Source organism: Oncorhynchus mykiss, chromosome 7 (assembly GCF_057628025.1).
Source record: "Oncorhynchus mykiss isolate SJ-2025 chromosome 7, ASM5762802v1, whole genome shotgun sequence".
Classification (NCBI taxonomy): domain Eukaryota; kingdom Metazoa; phylum Chordata; class Actinopteri; order Salmoniformes; family Salmonidae; genus Oncorhynchus; species Oncorhynchus mykiss.
Window position 1 is genome coordinate 43,860,408 of NC_143028.1, and position 18,003 is coordinate 43,878,410.

Genomic DNA, 18,003 nt, shown 5'->3' on the forward strand with positions numbered 1-18,003 from the left:
TCACATACTTTTCCCACCCTGTACTGTGAATATATACATGGGGTGTTCAATAAAGACATGAAAACGTATAATTGTTTGTGTGTTATTAGTTTAGGCAGACTGTGTTTGTCTATTGTTGTGACCAAGATGAAGATCAGATCAAATTTTATGACCAATTTATGCAGAAATCCAGGTATTTCCAAAGGGTTTACATACTTTTTCTTTCCACTGTATATTCTTAATTCCATTCCTTTACTTAGATTTGCGTGTATTAGGTATTTGTTGTGAAATTGTTAGATATTACTTAATAGATATTGCTGCACTGTCGGAACTAGAAGCACAAGCATTTTTTCTCCACCCGCAATAACATCTGCTAAACGTGCATGTGACCAATAACATTTGTTTTGATTTGACATATGCTGAGCACTTGTTGGCTGCTTTTCCTTCACTCTGCGGTCCAACTCATCTCAAACCATCTCAATTGGGTTGAGGTCGGGTGATTGTGGAGGCCAGGTCATCTGATGCAGCACTCCATCACTCTCCTTCTTGGTCAAATAGCCCTTACACAGCCTGGAGGTGTGTTCTGGAACATTGTCCTGTTGAAAAACAAATGATTGTCCCACTAAGCGCAAACCAGATGGGATGGGGTATTGCTACAGAATGCTGTGGTAGACAAGCTGGTTAAGTGTGCCTTGAATTCTAAATAAATCACAGACAGTGCCACCAGCATAGCACCCCCACACCACCTCCTCCATGCTTCATAGTGGGAACCACATATGTGGAGATCATCCGTTCACCATGTCTGCATCTCACAAAGACGCGACAGTTGGCAAAAATCGCAAATTTGGAGTCATCAGACAAAAGGACAGATTTCCACCAGTCTAATGTCAATTTCTCGTGTTTCTTGGATCAAGCAAGTCTCTTCTTTGCAGCAATTTGACCATGAAGGCCTGATTCACACAGTTTCCTCTGAACAGTTGATGTTGAGATGTGTCTGTTACTTGAACTCTGTGAAGCATTTATTTGGGCTGCAATTTCTGAGGTTGGTAACTCTAATAAACGTATCCTCTGCAGCAGAGGTAGCTCTGGGTCTTCTTTTCCTTTGGCTATCCTCATGAGAGCCAGTTTCATCATAGCGCTTGATGGTTTTTGCGAGTGCACTCCAGTAAATTGTCCGTATTGACTGACCTTCATGTCTTAAAGTAATGCTGGACTGTTGTTTCTCTTTGCTTATTTGAGCTGTTCTTGCCATAATATGGACTTGGTATTTTACCAAATAGGGCTGTCTTCTGCATACCCCCCTACCTTGTCACATCACAACTGATTGGTTCAAACGCATTAAGAAGGAAAGAAATTCCACAAAATAGCTTTTCAGAAGGCACACCTGTTAATTGAAATGCATTCCAGGTAACTACCTCATGCAGCTGGTTGAGAGAATGCCAAGGGTGTGCAAAGCTGTCAAGGCAAAAGGTGGCTACTTTGAAGAATCTTAAATATAAATTACATTTAGATTTGTTTAACACTTTTTTGGTAACTACATGATTCCATATGTGTTATTTCATAGTTTTCGATGTCTTCACTATTATACTACAATGTAGAAAATATTACAAATTTTAAAAAACACTTGAATGAGTCAGCGCGTCCAAACTTTTGACTGGTACTGTATATCCTTTTTTGGGGGGGATTTAGGAAATTCTCCCAAGACCCCATTTTCTTATCAGGTGAAACCACATGGGGCCGTGAACCCTAGTTTGGGAACCATTGGTGTAAATAGATAGCCCTACATCTAAAAATAACACCCAAGAGAAGAGTGATGTAAATATATGCCAAGGCAGCCCTGAATAATTGATTGTGCTACAGATTGCATCCAGGCCAATAAGGACAACTGACATTAATTGCCACTCTCAAGGACTATTTCTTCTTGAACAGAAATGTACTTCAGACAGGCTATTTTCCCATCCCCTCTGAGACTGTTAACTGGTTTTATGGGTAATTGCTAATCTTAAAGAGCTGTTCCCTCAGCAGTGTAATTATCAAGTAATTACCAATGAGTCACATTCACCTTCTTTGCCATTATTAAACCACCATCCATCCAACACGTGGGACCAAAGAAACGTAGTTACAAAAGAACCACAATTAGAAGTAAAACGTTACATAGAACATGCAAGTGAAAGAGAACGGCAAACAGGGTACTTGAAATACATGTTTGCTTTTTGTGTACTCGGCCTACCCTTATTCAATATGTTTGATCTTCCACGAGTTTCTCTCTGTCATTTCATTGTATATACTACCACCTACTGGTATCATGGTGAATAAAGGCTTTCCCAAGGGGTTCTAGTCTCGATCTCGGTTTCCAAATCTCGGTCTTGGGCGCCGCCTCCACCCTTGGTGCACGTTTTAGTTTTACACAGATGAAAGGCCTACTATTGGTTTCTCAATACTGATGACCAGACTTTACATAATAGGTTAGGAGAACTGACGGAGTAGGTTTGAATAATTAAAGTAGCAGATTAGGAGAATTAACGTGGAATGTAGGTTAAGGGTTAGGTTTAGCAAAAATGCTACAGTTGTCCTGACGCAACTCGAACGTGCACGTTTTGGTCCGTACTCAATTTTGTAGCCAGTAGCCACAAACGTTGAAGCCATCAGCAGTGGTGGAGAAAGTACCCCCTTTTCATACTTTAGTAAAAGTAATGATACCTTTTAAAGAAAATTACTCAAAGGAAAGTCACCCAGTAAAATACTACTTGAGTAATAGTCTAAACGTAGTTGGTTTTAAATGTACTTAAATCAAAAGTAAAAGTATAAATAATTTAGAATTTCTTATTTTAAGGTTAGGGTTTATGGTAGGGACGTCCCAAGGATCTCGGATTGCATTGTCCATTCCACACCGGTGTCTGAGCAATGCATTGTGGGTAGCTATTTGTCTTCCTGTGCACGAAAATGGCGGATACGGACGAGCCGTAAGTAGCTGCAGAAGTAAACAAGCAAGACATAGCCGTTAACTGCCCGAACGATGCTTTCACATCCCATTAACTGGTTACCTGCTGAAAGCAAAGCATGAATGAACCTTCTTTTATTCTCTCTTTTTAGGGAGAAGAAAAGAAGGAGAGTAGTGGAGCTGACTGAGAAGTTAGTAATGAATTGCTAGAACTGGCAGCAGGTTTGAGAGGGTGAATAGAGCAGGGATTAAAAAGCTGTCTCGAATAACTCAGACGGCAGCTAAATCCAAATAAATATATAGCTACGCTAGCTAGTTCTAACTAGCCTACAGTAAATATTTCCTGTTGTTATTGGTCTAAAATATAGTATCCCTACAAATGGCTGCTTTGAAACCGATTCAATCATTGAATGGGCTCCCGAGTGGCCCAGCTGTCTAAGGCACTGCATCTCGGTGCTAGAGGCGCTGAGACAGTTACTGTAGTGTAGGCTTGGTGGCTAGCTAGCTATCCACTTACTGGCTGTCAAGGTACTGTGCTTCTTCCATAGCATGGCACCCTAGGTGCAGCGATACACGTTTAAACCATCACAGAGTTATAAACAAAAAACATATGAGACAATAAGATATGTCATAAGGTTGCTGCTAGGTAATCATGACTGTACTTTCTACATATGATTGTTTATAAAATAACAATGTGCTTCTCTGCTATTTGCATGTCTGCTATAAACATGTATGGCAGCTGTTTCTAATTGATAAAACATTTATTAGATAATGAAGTTTTATATTCCTCAAATGTCTCCCCACTGACATATTTAGCTGGACTCCTGTCCTGTGTTCTCTCCAGGATGGTGGTGGATGGGGGCAGCAGAGACGGGGGCGAATGGGACGGACGATGGAACCACATCAATACGTTTCTGGAAAGACCAGGACCTTTCACTCACCCTGACTTTGAGCCGAGCACAGAGGTAATCATCACAGTGCATACTCAACGTTTGTAAATAAAACAAGGAACAGCACTGAATGGGTTGCAAATAATTTCATACTAAAAGCCATGGTTCATGTCATACCAGAGCTCAGTTGCACATCTTAATACTTTTGATTGTGCTGTGATGTCTTCCTTTATTACTGATTAACCTAACCCTAATGGAACTGTTACTTATTTCCTTACAGTCGCTCCAGTTTTTGTTAGACACCTGCAAAATACTTGTTATTGGAGCAGGTGGCCTTGGATGTGAACTTCTCAAAGATCTGGTATGATTTCATCTCTTGAATGCACATGCTACTCTACAACATGTTTTCCCTTTGCAATGAGTGGCAATGTGAGAGATAGACCTGCACACACTGTTCTGCTAGTAACCGTCAGTTTGCGTATCATATCTTTCATGGAAATGTTGAATAGCCTATTTCTTGAGGAGAAAGATACCCAGTGTAGTCTTACTTAAGTAGTTTAATTAGGACACTTATAACAACATTGGTTCTGATAGATATTCACTCTGTCATTTTCCCATCTTTTGGGGATGCTGTGGACCAGGCCTTGTCAGGTTTTCGTCACATACACGTTGTTGACATGGATACCATTGACGTTTCCAACCTCAACAGACAGTTCCTCTTTAGGTCAGATCATTTGCCTTTCACTTTTTTCTACTCATCCCTTGTCATTATTGGTGTTGTTGATTTTGTACATACAATGCATTCGGAAAGTATTCAGACCACTTGACTTTTTCCACATTTTGTTACGTTACAGCATTATTCTAAAATAGATTTTTTTTAAATACCTCATCAATCTACACACAATACCCCTTAATGACAAAGCAAAAACAGGTTTTTAGAAATGTTTTAAAAACGGGAAATACCCTATTTACATGAGTATTCAGACCCTTTGCAATGAGACTCGAAATTTAACTCAGGTGCATCCTGTTTCCATTGATCATCCTTAAGATGTTTCTACAACTTGATTGGAGTCGACATGTGGTAAATTCAATTGATTGGACATGATTTGGTAAGTCAAACACCTGTCTATATAAGCAAAAACCAAGCCATGAGGTCAAAGGAATTGTCTGTAGTGCTCAAAGGCAGGATTGTGTCAAGGCACAGATCTGGGGAAGGGTACCAAAACATTTCTGCAGCATTGAAGGTCCCCAAGAACACAGTGGCCTCTATCATTCTTAAATGGAATAAGTTTGGAACCACCAAGACTCTTCCTAAAGCTGGCTGCCTGGCTAAACTGAGCAATCGGGGGAGGTGACCTAGAACCTGATGGTAACTCTGAAAGAGCTCCAGAGTTCCTCTGTGGAAATGGGAGAACCTTTCAGGAGGGCAACCATCTCTGCAGCACTCAATCAGTCCAGATGGAAGCTACTCCTCAGTAAAAAGGCACATGACAACCCGCTTGGAGTTTTCCAAAAGGCACCTAAAGGACTCTCAGACCATGAGAAACAACATTGGTACACAAACGGATCTGATGAAACCAAGATGGAACTCTTTGGCCTGAATGCCAAGCGTCATGTCTGGAGGAAACCTGGCACCAGCAGGTTTGGAAGCATGGTGGTGGTAGCAGCATCATGCTGTGGGGTTGTTTTTCAGCGACAGGGACTACGAGACTTGTCAAGATCGAGGGAAAGATGAACAGAGCAAAGTACAGAGATATCCTTGATGAAAACCTGCTCCAGAGTGTTCAGGACCTCAGACTTGATGGTTCACCTTCCAACAGGACAATGACCCTAAGCACACAGCCAAGACAACGCAGGAGTGGCTTCGGGACAAGTCTCTGAATGTCCTTGAGTGGCCCAGCCAGAGCCCGGACTTGAACCTGATCAAACATCTCTTGAGAGACCTCGAAAATAGCTGTGCAGCAACACTCCCCATCCAACCTGACAGAGCTTGAGAGGATCTGCAGAGAAGAATGGGAGAAACTCCCGAAATACAGGTATGACAAGCTTGTAGCATCATAACCAAGAAGACTCGAGAGGCTGTAATCGCTGCCTAAGGTGCGTCAACAAAGTACTAAGGGTCTGAATACTTATGTAAATTATATATTTCAGTTTTTATTTTTAATACATTTGCAAACATTTCTAAAAACCTGTTTTTGCTTTGTCATTGTGGTGTATTATGTGTAGATTGATGAGGGGGAAAACAATTGAATCAATTTTAGAATAAGGCTGTAACGTAACAAAATGTGGAAAAAGTCAAGGGGTCTGAATACTTTCCGAAAGCACTGTACTTTTTCTAATGGATGGTATGTGTATCTCTGAAGGCTGAAGGATGTGGGTCGGCCAAAGGCAGACATAGCAGCGGATTTTATCAATGGACGCATTCCAGGATGCAACGTGGTCCCGTATCCTTTGGAGATGAAGTAAAATGGATGATTTGGGGGTTGATTTATAATAATAATAATAATAATAATATATAATACATTATTATTATAGCCCAGGTTAATAAAAATAAAAAGTTTAATTTTCACATACACCCGGATAGGTGTTGTTTTACAGGATCAGCCATAGTACTGCGCCCCTGGAGCAAATTAGGTTTAAGTGCCTTGCTCAAGGGCACATCGACAGATTTTTCACTTTTTCGGCTCGGGTATTCAAATCAGGACACTTTCGGTTACTGGCCCAACGCTGTAACCACTAGGCTACCTGCTTCCCTAATCATCCTTATAAAATTGCACAGCCATTTCAAGAAAATACAAGACTTTGATGAGTCGTTTTATAGACGTAAGTCCTGGGATTCTTCTTTCCTCGTCCTCTTTCAGATTACTCATTATAGGAAATATCAAATTAGCTGTATGTTTTGTTTCATTTTAAATAATTACAGTTTTGTCTCCCTCACACAGAATTCCACATAATAGTTTGTGGACTCGACTCCATAATCGCCAGGAGATGGATGAATGGCATGTTGGTATGTTATTACAAAATGTATTCTTAAATTAAATATAGATCAAGTGGAATGCAAGCTAGTGCTCACTTGTTCGAGTACCCTTATGTCCTGCACAGATTTCCATGATCAATCTATAAAAAGCCAGTCCATTAGATATAAAAAAAAACCTGATTGTTAAACAGAGATCAGTTGGTCTGCCTTTTTCACAATTTACCCTGTGTGATTTTCCATTCCTCTCTAGCTGTCTCTGTTGGTTTATGAAGACGGGGTGCTGGACCCCAGCTCCATCATCCCACTGATTGACGGGGGGACAGAGGGCTTCAAGGGAAACGCTCGGGTCATCTTCCCTGGCATGACTGCCTGCATCGACTGCACCCTGGAGCTTTACCCACCACAGGTGTGCTAGCTTTTGTTTTATGTCCAGATGTATCAGGATGGCTATTCTTTTTATTCCGGGGATCTAATGTGTTGCTTCCTCTAAATATATTTATTTTCTCAGATTAACTTCCCCATGTGTACGATAGCCTCCATGCCCCGGTTACCAGAACATTGTGTTGAGTATGTCCGCATGCTGCTGTGGCCTAAAGAGAAACCCTTCGGAGGTATGTACCCAATCAGCTTGTTAACATGCTTATTTGACCAGGTATTACTGTGCCTTATTTTTTGATTCAAATATGTTAATGCTCCATAAGGAGTGACAGATTTATTTCAATAGTAATACCAGCCATAGGTACAGTGACAAGAAAAAGTATGTGAACCCTTTGGAATTTCCTGGATTTCTGCATAAATTGGTCATAAAATTTGACCTGATCTTCATCTAAGTCACAACAATAGACAAATACAGTCTTCTTAAACTAATAATACACAAACAGTTACACGTTTTCATATCTTTATTGAACACACCGTGTAAACATTCATAGTGCAGGTTGGAAAAAGTATGTGAACCCTCGGATTGAATAACTGGTTGACACTCCTTTGGCAGCAATAACCTCAACCAAACGTTTTCTGTAGTTGCGTATCAGACCTGCACAACGGTCAGGAGGAATTTTGGACCCTTCCTCTTTACAAAACTGTTTCAGTTCAGCAATATTCTTAGAATGTTGCGGTTATGCCACAACATCTCAATCGGGTTGTGGTCAGGACTCTGACTGGGCCATTCCAGAAGGTGTATTTTCTTCTGTTGAAGCCATTCTGTTGTTGATTTACTTCTGTGTTTTGGGTTGTTGTCCTGTTGTATCACCCAACTTCTGTTGAGCTTCAATTGGCGGACAGATATAAAAAAAAGATATATATATTTAACCTTTATTTAACTAGGCAAGTCAGTTAAGAACAAATTCTTATTTTCAATGACGGCCTGGGTTAACTGCCTTGTTCAGGGGCAGAACGACAGATTTTTATCTTGTCAGCTCAGGGATTCGATCTTGCAACCTTTCAGTTACTAGTCCAACACTCTAACCACTAGGCTACCTGCCCCAGATAGCCTTACATTCTCCTGCAAAATGTCTTGATAAACATGGGAATTCAAGCTGCAAGCTGTCCAGGCCCTGAGGCAGCAAATCAGGCCCAAACCATGATGCTCCCTCCACCATATGTTACTGTAGAGATGAGGTTTTGATGTTGGTGTGCTGTGCCTGTTTTTCTCCACACATAGTGTTGTGTGTTCCTTCCTTCCAATCAGCTCAACTTTAGTTTCATCTGTCCACACAATATTTTGCCAGTAGTGCTGTGGAACATTCAGCTGCTCTTTTGCATACTTCAGATGTGCAGCTATGTTCTTTTGGACAGCAGTGGCTTCTTCCGTGGTGTCCTCCCATGAACACCATTCTTGTTTAGTGTTTTACATATCGTAAACTCATCAACAGAGATTAGAGGTGGACCGATTATGATTTTTCAACGCCGATACCGATTTATTGGAGGACCAAAAAGACCGAATCCGATTAATCGGCCGATTATTATTATTTTTTTTAAATGTATTTGTAATAATGACAATTACAACAATACTGAATTAACACTTATTTTAACTTAATATAATACATCAATAAAATCAATTTAGCCTCAAGTAGATAATGAAACATGTTCAATGGGGTTTAAATAATTCAAAAACAAAGTGTTGGCGAAGAACGTAAAAGTGTGCTATGTAAGAAAACTAACGTTTCAGTTCCTTGCTCAGAACATGAGAACATATGAAAGTTGGTGGTTCCTTTTAACATGAGTCTTCAATATTCCCAGGTAAGAAGTTTTAGGTTGTAGTTATTATAGGACTATTTCCCTCTATACCATTTGTATTTCATTAACCTTTGACTATTGGATGTTCTTAAAGGCACTTTAGTATTGCCAGTGTAACAGTATAGCTTCCGTCCCTCTCGGCTCGAACCAGCAACACGACGACAACAGCCACCACATCGAAGCAGCGTTACCCATGCAGAGCAAGGGAAACAACCACCCCAAGGCTCAGAGCGAGTGAAGTTTGAAACACTATTAGCAAGCGCTAACTAGCCAGCCATTTCACTTCGGTCACACCAGCCTCATCTCGGGAGTTGATAGGTTTGAAGTCATAAACAGCGCAATGCTTGACGCACAATGAAGAGCTGCTGGCAAAACGCACGAAAGTGCTGTTTGAATGAATGTTTACGCGCCTGCTTCTGCCTACCACCGCTCAGTCAGATACTTAGATACTTGTATGCTCAGTCAGATTATATGCAACACAGGAGACGCTAGATAACATCTAGTAATATCATCAACCATGTGTAGTTAACTAGTGATTATGATTGATTGTTTTTTATAAGATAAGTTTAATGCTAGCTAGCAACTTACCTTGGCTTACTGCATTTGCGTAACAGGCAGTCAGTCTCCTTGTGGAGTGCAACGAGAGAGAGGCAGGTCGTTATTGCGTTGGACTAGTTAACTGTAAGGTTGCAAGATTGGATCCCCCGAGCTGACAAGGTGAAAATCTGTCTTTCTTAACTGACTTGCCTAGTTAAATAAAGGTGTAAAAATTAAATAAATAAAAAATCGGCGCCCAAAAATACCGATTTCCGATTGTTATGAAAACTTGAAATCGGCCCTAATTAATCGGCCATTCTAACAGAGATGTTAGCATGTTCCAAAGATTTCTGTAAGCCTTTAGCTGACACTCTAGGATTCTTCTTAACCTCATTGAGTTCTGTGTTGTGCTCTTGCAGTCATCTTTGCAGGACGGCCACTCCTAGGGAGAGTAGCAACAGTGCTGAACTTTCTCCATTTATAGACAATTTGTCCTACCATGGACTGATGAACATCAAGGGTTTTATAGATACTTTTGTAACCCTTAACCCAATTCTTAATCTTAGGTCTTCTGAGATCTGTTTTGTTCGAGGCATGGTTCACATCAGGCAATGCTTTATGTGAATAACAAACTCACATTTTGTGAGTGTTTTTTATATTGCAGGGCAGCTCTAACCAACATCTCCAGGTTGTCGGAGTTCTGGCTCCAATTAGCTTTTGGAGAAGTCATTAGCCTAGGGGTTCACATACGTTTTCCAACCTACACTCTGAATGTTTAAATTATGTATTCAATATAGACAAGAAAAATACAATAATTTGTGTGTTATTAGTTTAAGCACACTATGTTTGTCTATTGTTGTGACTTAGAGGAAGATCAGATCACATTTTGATGACCAATTTATGTAGAAATCCAGGTAATTCCAAAGGGTTCACATACTTTTTTTTTGCAACTGTACATGAAGATCCCTTAACATTTCCATCCTGATTGTGTGTTGTATTGTCAGATGGTGTGGGGCTGGACGCAGATGACCCGGAGCACATCCAGTGGGTGTACCAGAAGTCTCAGGAGCGGGCAGCAGAGTTCAGCATCACAGGAGTCACCTACAGACTCACCCAGGGTGAGAACACACATTCTGCAATACTGAATTGTGCTCCTATTCTTGGACCTCCATAAGGATCTGACTAGGGTTGAATACCGGGAAATGGGTTACTGAGATTTCATGCTTAAACCCACTCCATATCTTTCTCTTAGTCAATTCCATTCAAATTGCATTAAAAATAGATCATCCTGTTCAAGATCGTTATATATCTCTCAATGTCTTAGCCTACCTCTTTCAGGTAATAAATTCAATAGAGTATTAGCTGTATATTTAGCTAAGGAATGATGGGTTATGCATAAGCTTCAAACTTATAGCCTCTGTCTCTTGCGCAATACTCACCTGTGCTCCCCTGGCCTCTCCTTTAAAAATCACCCCTTAGCTCTTGTAGTCCCACAAAAGCTTAATCGGTGGAGGGGGGCATTTCTTATACTAATAGCTTTAACATGTAATGTAACTTTAACATGTAATGCTAAATAAAGCAGCCAATTGAACGCACATGGAGTTTGAATCAAGAGAGAACACACGATGGCGGTAGGCTATAAAACATTTTTTTTTACTCAGACCTGTACACCCATATCCATTTAATCTTCATGAAGAGAAGTGAAAGTCTACATCTTATTTTAGTCCTATATTATTCAAGCATTCCATTACAATGATTAAGATAAGGAAAACAGAACGTTTCATTTCAGAAAGAAAACGCTGCGTAGAAATATGCTCATCCATTTATTCAGCAATGAATAATGCATGTCTTGGCGATATAGGCTCTGCTCCTTCAGGGTAACTCACTGCCTGAGTAAAGCAGCCATATAAAATATAGCCTACGAGCAGTGAGTGCGGTAAGCTATACCAATCCCCCTAACAGGAACAGGGAACCTAACAGGTGGAGGCTGGGGTGGGAGCAAGAATACTGCACAAACTCATGTATGTTTCACAAGCTCAGAAGCAATGCATTGTAGCAGCAGAGGATCAGAGTGAAGCTGGGATCAATTGAGAACCCGTAGCGGTGCCGATGCAGAATTGGACGGCCTATAACTCAGAGCTATCCCTCAGTGCTGACGAAGGAACCAGAACCGTGATGAGTTCCAGTATCTTGTCATTGGTTGCCAGCATCAATGTTGAACAGACGTTCGCCAGGTGCTGCCCGTGCTCAGCATGCAGGCAGCACAACATGAGAGGACAAAGCAGTGTTAGTTCTGATGATGACGACAATGTTCCACATATGAGACTCCGTAATGCAAACAGAACTTAAGAGATCATGCAAGATTGAAGGGAAAGAACATTTAGTTTAATCATACTGAAGTACCCCTAATGCCATCATACGGACCGCCACTGGAACAGCATAATGTAAACCCAACACCGTTGCCTTAATGTGAACTCAAACTTGTGCTACTGAGAGAGAGGAGCGATACTGATATGCATGTTTGTTGCCTCTCCTTGGCCATGAAGAATAGGCAGACAGATGGATTATTGAGCAGACTGCATGCTGAAAGGTCCTAACTCTCAATATGAACTGAACCCCTGCTATTGGAACATAAGACACATTCGCCCTCCTGAAATTTGAATAGAAAAGACGTGGTTATATAACAGAAGACATTGCACAGATCGAAGACCATACAGTAGACTGCTGCAGAGCAGCACAGCTCAGCCATGACATACAGTACCATTACATAGCATAACATACAGTATTACTAACGATCCCCCAAAACCACAACTAACATTGGCGACGTACCCACATTATCTAAGTAGCCGAATGTCCTACTGAAATTGTTCAGCAGTAGTTGATGCATCTGCAGCATGCACAGTGAGACTGACCTGATAATCAAAACCTAGACCTACAAATAGTCTACTTGAGCTGAAAGCTAATGTCTAACGGTATATTCTGGTAAACCAAAAGAGAGGAATAAATGACCTAATAACAAGAGAAATAGATTACTAGATAATAAGCCTGTATATTCAGTGCATTCGGAAAGTATTCAAACCCCTTGACTTTTTCCACATTTTGTTACGCTACAGCCTTTTTCTAAAATACCTTAATTTATTTCCCCCCCTCAATCTACACACAATACCCCATAATGACAAAGAAAAACAAAAACCTTTACTCAGTACTTTGTTAAAGCACCTTTGGCAGCGATTACAGCCTTGAGTCTTCTTGGGTGTGACGCTAAAAGCTTGGCACACCTGTATTTGGGGAGTTTCTCCCATTCTTCTCTGCAGATCATCTCAAGGGCTGTCAGGTTGGATTGGGAGCGTCGCTGCACAGCTATTTTCAGGTTTCTCCACAGATGTTAGATCGGGTTCAAGTCCGGGCTCTGTCTGGGCCTCTTAAGGACATTCAGAGACTTGTCCTGAGGCCACTCTTGCATTGTATTGACTGTGTGTCTAGTGTCGTTGTCCTTTTGGAAGGTGAACCTTTGCCCCAGTCTGAGGTCCTGAGAGCTCTGGAGCAGGTTTTCATCAAGGATCTCTCTGTACTTTGCTTCCGTTAATCTTTCCCTCAATCCTGACTAGTCTCCCTGTCCCTGCTGCTGAAAAACATCCCCACAGCATGATGCTGACACCACCATGCTTCACCGTAGGGATGGTGCCAGGTTTCCTCCAGATGTGGTGCTTGGCATTCAGACCAAAAAGTTCCATCTTGGTTTCATCAGACCAGAGAATCTTGTTTCTCATGGTCTGAGAGTCCTTTAGGAGCCTTTTGGCAGACTCCAAGTGGGCTGTCATGTGTCTTTTACTGAGGAGTGGCTTCTGTCTGGCCACTATACCAAAAGGCCTGATTGGTAGAGTGCTGCATAGATGGTTGTCCTTCTGGAAGGTTCTCCCATCTCCACAGAGAAACTCTGATACCCCTTCATAGTCCCGTACCCCTTCAAACATGCAACCTCCAGCTGCGTACCCCTTCTAGCACCAGGGTCAGGGCACTCTCAAATGTTGTTTTTTGCCATCGTTGTAAGCCTGCCACACACACACACACTATATGATACATTTGTTAAACATAAGAATGAGTGTGAGTTTTTGTCAGAACAGTGACAAAGAGCTCTTATAGGACCAATATATTTTGATTTGTTTACCATTTCATGGTTTTGATGTTTTCACTGTTATTCTACAATGTAGAAAATAGTAAATGCACTGCTCAAAAAAATAAAGGGAACACTAAAATAACACATCCTAAATCTGAATGAATTAAATATTTTTATTAAATACTTTTTACTTTACATAGTTGAATGTGCTGACAACAAAATCACACAAAAATGATCAATGGAAATCAAATTTATCAACCCATGGAGGTCTGGATTTGGAGTCACACTCAAAATTAAAGTGGAAAACCACACTACAGGCTGATCCAACTTTGATGTAATGTCCTTAAAACAAGTCAAAATGAGGCTCTGTAGTGTGTGTGGCCTCCACGTGCCTGTATGACCTCCCTACAACACCTGGGCATGCTCCTGATGAGGTGGTGGATGGTCTCCTGAGGGATCTCCTCCCAGAACTGGACTAAAGCATCCGCCAACTTCTGGACAGTCTGTGGTGCAACGTGGCATTGGTGGATGGAGCGAGACATGATGTCCCAGATGTGCTCAATTGGATTCAGGTCTGGGGAACGGGCGGGCCAGTCCATAGCATCAATGCCTTCCTCTTGCAGGAACTGCTGACACACTCCAGCCACATGAGGTCTAGCATTGTCTTGCATTAGGAGGAACCCAGGGCCTACCACACCAGCATATGGTCTCACAAGGGGTCTGAGGATCTCATCTCGGTACCTAATGGCAGTCAGGCTACCTCTGGCGAGCACATGGAGGGCTGTGCGGTCCCCCAAAGAAATGCCACCCTACACCATGACTGACCCACCGCCAAACCGGTCATGCTGGAGGATGTTGCAGGCAGCAGAACGTTCTCCACGGCGTCTCCAGACTGTCACGTCTGTCACATGTGCTCAGTGTGAACCTGCTTTCATCTGTGAAGAGCACAGGGCGCCAGTGGCGAATTTGCCAATCTTGGTGTTCTCTGGCAAATGCCAAACGTCCTGCACGGTGTTGGGCTGTAAGCACAACCCCCACCTGTGGATGTCGGGCCCTCATACCACCCTCATGGAGTCTGTTTCTGACCGTTTGAGCAGACACATGCACATTTGTGGCCTGCTGGAGGTCATTTTGCAGGGCTCTGGCAGTGCTCCTCCTGCTCCTCCTTGCACAAAGGCGGCGGTAGCGGTCCTGCTGCTGGGTTGTTGCCCTCCTACGGCCTCCTCCACGTCTCCTGATGTACTGGCCTGTCCTGGTAGCGCCTCCATGCTCTGGACACTACGCTGACAGACACAGCAAACCTTCTTGCCACAGCTCGCATTGATGTGCCATCCTGGATGAGCTGCACTACCTGAGCCACTTGTGTGGGTTGTAGACTCCATCTCATGCTACCACTAGAGTGAAAGCACCGCCAGCATTCAAAGGTGACCAAAACATCAGCCAGGAAGCATAGGAACTGAGAAGTGGTCTGTGGTCACCACCTGCAGAACCACTCCTTTATTAGGGGTGTCTTTCTAATTGCCTATAATTTCCACCTGTTGTCTATTCCATTTGCACAACAGCATGTGAATTTATTGTCAATCAGTGTTGCTTCCTAAGTGGACAGTTGGATTTCACAGAAGTGTGATTGACTTGGAGTTACATTGTTCCCCATTGAGTTACAAGTGTTCCCCTTATTTTTTTTGAGCAGTCAACATTAAGAAAAACCCTTGAATGAGTAGGTGTTCTAAAAATGTTGACCGGTAGTATTGTCACAGTGAATGTTTTCTTTTTGTTCACGTGCTACAGGTGTTGTAAAGAGGATCATCCCGGCTGTGGCGTCCACAAATGCAGTCATTGCTGGTAAATGAGTATACACTAAAGGAAATGTCAACTTTTTATTTGGCTAGTTTTATTTGTGCATAAAGGGTTTTACGAGCTAGATTAAACATTAGGCAGCATTGTGATAGGACTTTCTGTATTTACTATTAGTAAATAGAAATGTCTTTAGCTAATTACTTTTTGACCCCATTTTAGCTGCTTGTGCCACGGAGGTCTTCAAAATAGCATCAAGGTGAGTTTTCAATTGCTGATTTACTACTAAACCAGTCCATAAGTACATGGAAGTGCATATGCATTTCACAACAGCTTCATGACTTTCCGCTTTGTCTGCAGTGCCTACATTCCTCTGAACAACTACATGGTGTTCAATGACGTTGATGGTCTGTATACCTATACATTTGAGGCAGAGCGAAAGGTGGGTTTTCTGTGTACTGGGATTTCTGTGTACAGCTTTCAGGTTAACAATGGTATGATGAAAGGTAACTGGTAATACATTTTTGTCTAATACCTCTATATTTGTTTGAAATGTCAGGAGAACTGTTCATCCTGCAGCCAAGTCCCCCAGGACCTGCACTTCTCTCCCTCAGCCAAGCTCCAGGAGGTGCTCGATTACCTGACTGAAAACGCTTCTCTGTAAGTTCACCTGCCACGTAGGTGTTATGTTTCCTGAATTCTGTGACCCCCAATGTGATATTATACAGTAGTTTGGACTGCGTCTTGGTCATAATGACACTCACAACTGTACATTTTTCAGACAAATGAAATCTCCAGCCATCACTGCGACATTGGAAGGAAAAAATAAAACATTGTATTTGCAGGTGAATTTTCACATTTTGATATGCAATATGTAACGTTTTTTGTTCTGATCATGGTGAAAATAATAGTCTTGAGCAGGCATACAAGTGGTTGGCTGGCTATTGACTCATATTTTGTTTTGACAGACTGTCGCGTCAATTGAACAGAGGACACGCCCCAATCTGAGCAAGTCACTGAAAGGTGAGGTCCCTAATTGTAATATATGCCATGTAGGTTTGATACAGGTTTAATAGTGTTTCATATTGATGACATTATGCTTACCCAGCCTTCATTACTGTCTATAGTGTGTGCTTCTAGTCCTCTTTGTGGTTGGACTCATTCTTGTAATTAACATTTTTTCCCCAGAGCTGGGTCTGTTAGATGGGCAGGAGCTGGCCGTAGCTGATGTCACCACTCCCCAGACTCTGCTCTTCAAACTCAGCTTTACCTCTTAGGACCAGCATGTTCTCCCCAACATCAAACACCAGACGTCTTTGTTATTACTTTTCTAACAGAGTACCGAGTATTTGAAACATGTAAACATGAAGTTTTACAGTGTATTTAAGTGAATATGTAAATAAATGTATTTCATATCCAGTTCTCTGACATACTTATAGACTCAAGTCTATGAATGCATTTGGTTGTGGAAAGCCAAACTACTCCACTGTCATATTTGATCATATCTGCAACTGTTTGTGATGCATTTGCGTTATATGCACTGCAACCTCTCAAGCTCTCTTACACTGGAGAAAAAAACAGTACCATATTTAAATTGATTTCTCTTATAGTTTCTTGTGAGTTTAATTTATTTTCATTTCACCCAGACACAACCGGAATAAATGTTTTCCTGTACAATACATGTCTTCTGTGTTAGTTATGACTGAGACTTCAGGCTGAGTGGGCAAATTGTTTTGCTTGTTGTATATCCATTATGTTATTGTGCAAATATTGTAGTGTTAATGAATGTACTGACTCTGCAATTTACACAGAACATTTGATGTCTGTACCCAGTAATAATTATACTTCCAAGTTGTTTAATTGGTGCATGCACAGTTTTAAGCTTTATTGTGAAGAAGGTACTACTCCAATAAATATACATGTATTTTCTGAATATTTGCCAGTCCTCCCAGTCTCAAAGCAACTCAAAGGTCAACTCCAGACGCTCAAGCGTGTCATCTGTCAAGAGACAAGAGGCTGCGGCGGAAGTTGCTGCTAACCAAGCAGCTTTATAAGTAATGGTTAAGCAAGAACGCCAACTAAAAGAGCTTCAGAGACTCGAAGATGAAGTTAAGAAGAGGACAGCGGAGCAAGAAGCTGAGGCTGTGAAACGCAGCTTAGAAGAAGCTAGGCTGCGAGTCAAGTTAGAGGTAGAAAATGCTGCCAGGCGAAGGACGCTAGAAGACAAGCGTAGAGAGTTAGAGCGCCTAGAAGTGCTCAAGAAACGAAATGCTGCCAATGTCAAGTCCTTCAGAGATAAGCTCAATGCACGGCCTAAGATAGGATCCAAGAACAGTCTTGAACTTAGAGACCTTGTAGACTTTCTTCGCAGCTCTGAGGCTGCTATGTCTCAGAATAAGGGCCTGGAGGTGCTTAATGACTGTAATGAAAACCAAAAGATCCTCGCTAAACGTCCAGATTGGCTAACTCCAAGATGGAATAGAAAGGTCATAGACATCTTAGAAGAAACTGAGACCTTTCCAAGTTTCAGTCA

The 18,003-nt window shown here is 41.7% G+C and overlaps 1 protein-coding gene across 6 annotated transcripts; it reads left to right on the forward strand.

Moving 5' to 3' along the window:
* The first annotated feature begins 2,321 nt into the window (after positions 1–2,321).
* Positions 2,322–17,149, forward strand: LOC110527957 (NEDD8-activating enzyme E1 catalytic subunit). Of its 6 annotated transcripts, none has more exons than XM_021609606.3 (18): positions 2,844–2,942; positions 3,073–3,111; positions 3,765–3,885; positions 4,091–4,171; positions 4,452–4,534; positions 6,174–6,254; positions 6,590–6,633; positions 6,753–6,817; positions 7,038–7,193; positions 7,296–7,398; positions 10,564–10,677; positions 15,465–15,518; positions 15,693–15,729; positions 15,831–15,912; positions 16,030–16,130; positions 16,252–16,315; positions 16,439–16,493; positions 16,659–17,149. In XM_021609606.3, exons 1-18 carry the CDS (start codon positions 2,923–2,925, stop codon positions 16,745–16,747), a joined length of 1,389 nt encoding a protein of 462 aa, XP_021465281.1. In that variant the 5' UTR covers positions 2,844–2,922; the 3' UTR covers positions 16,748–17,149. The 6 variants fall into 6 exon arrangements, with proteins under 6 accessions (XP_021465283.1, XP_090097230.1, XP_021465281.1 ...); XM_090241102.1 differs by having other exon boundaries at positions 2,892–2,942; positions 3,073–3,152; XM_021609608.3 differs by lacking the exon at positions 3,073–3,111 and having other exon boundaries at positions 2,322–2,942.
* The last annotated feature ends 854 nt before the right edge of the window (positions 17,150–18,003 follow it).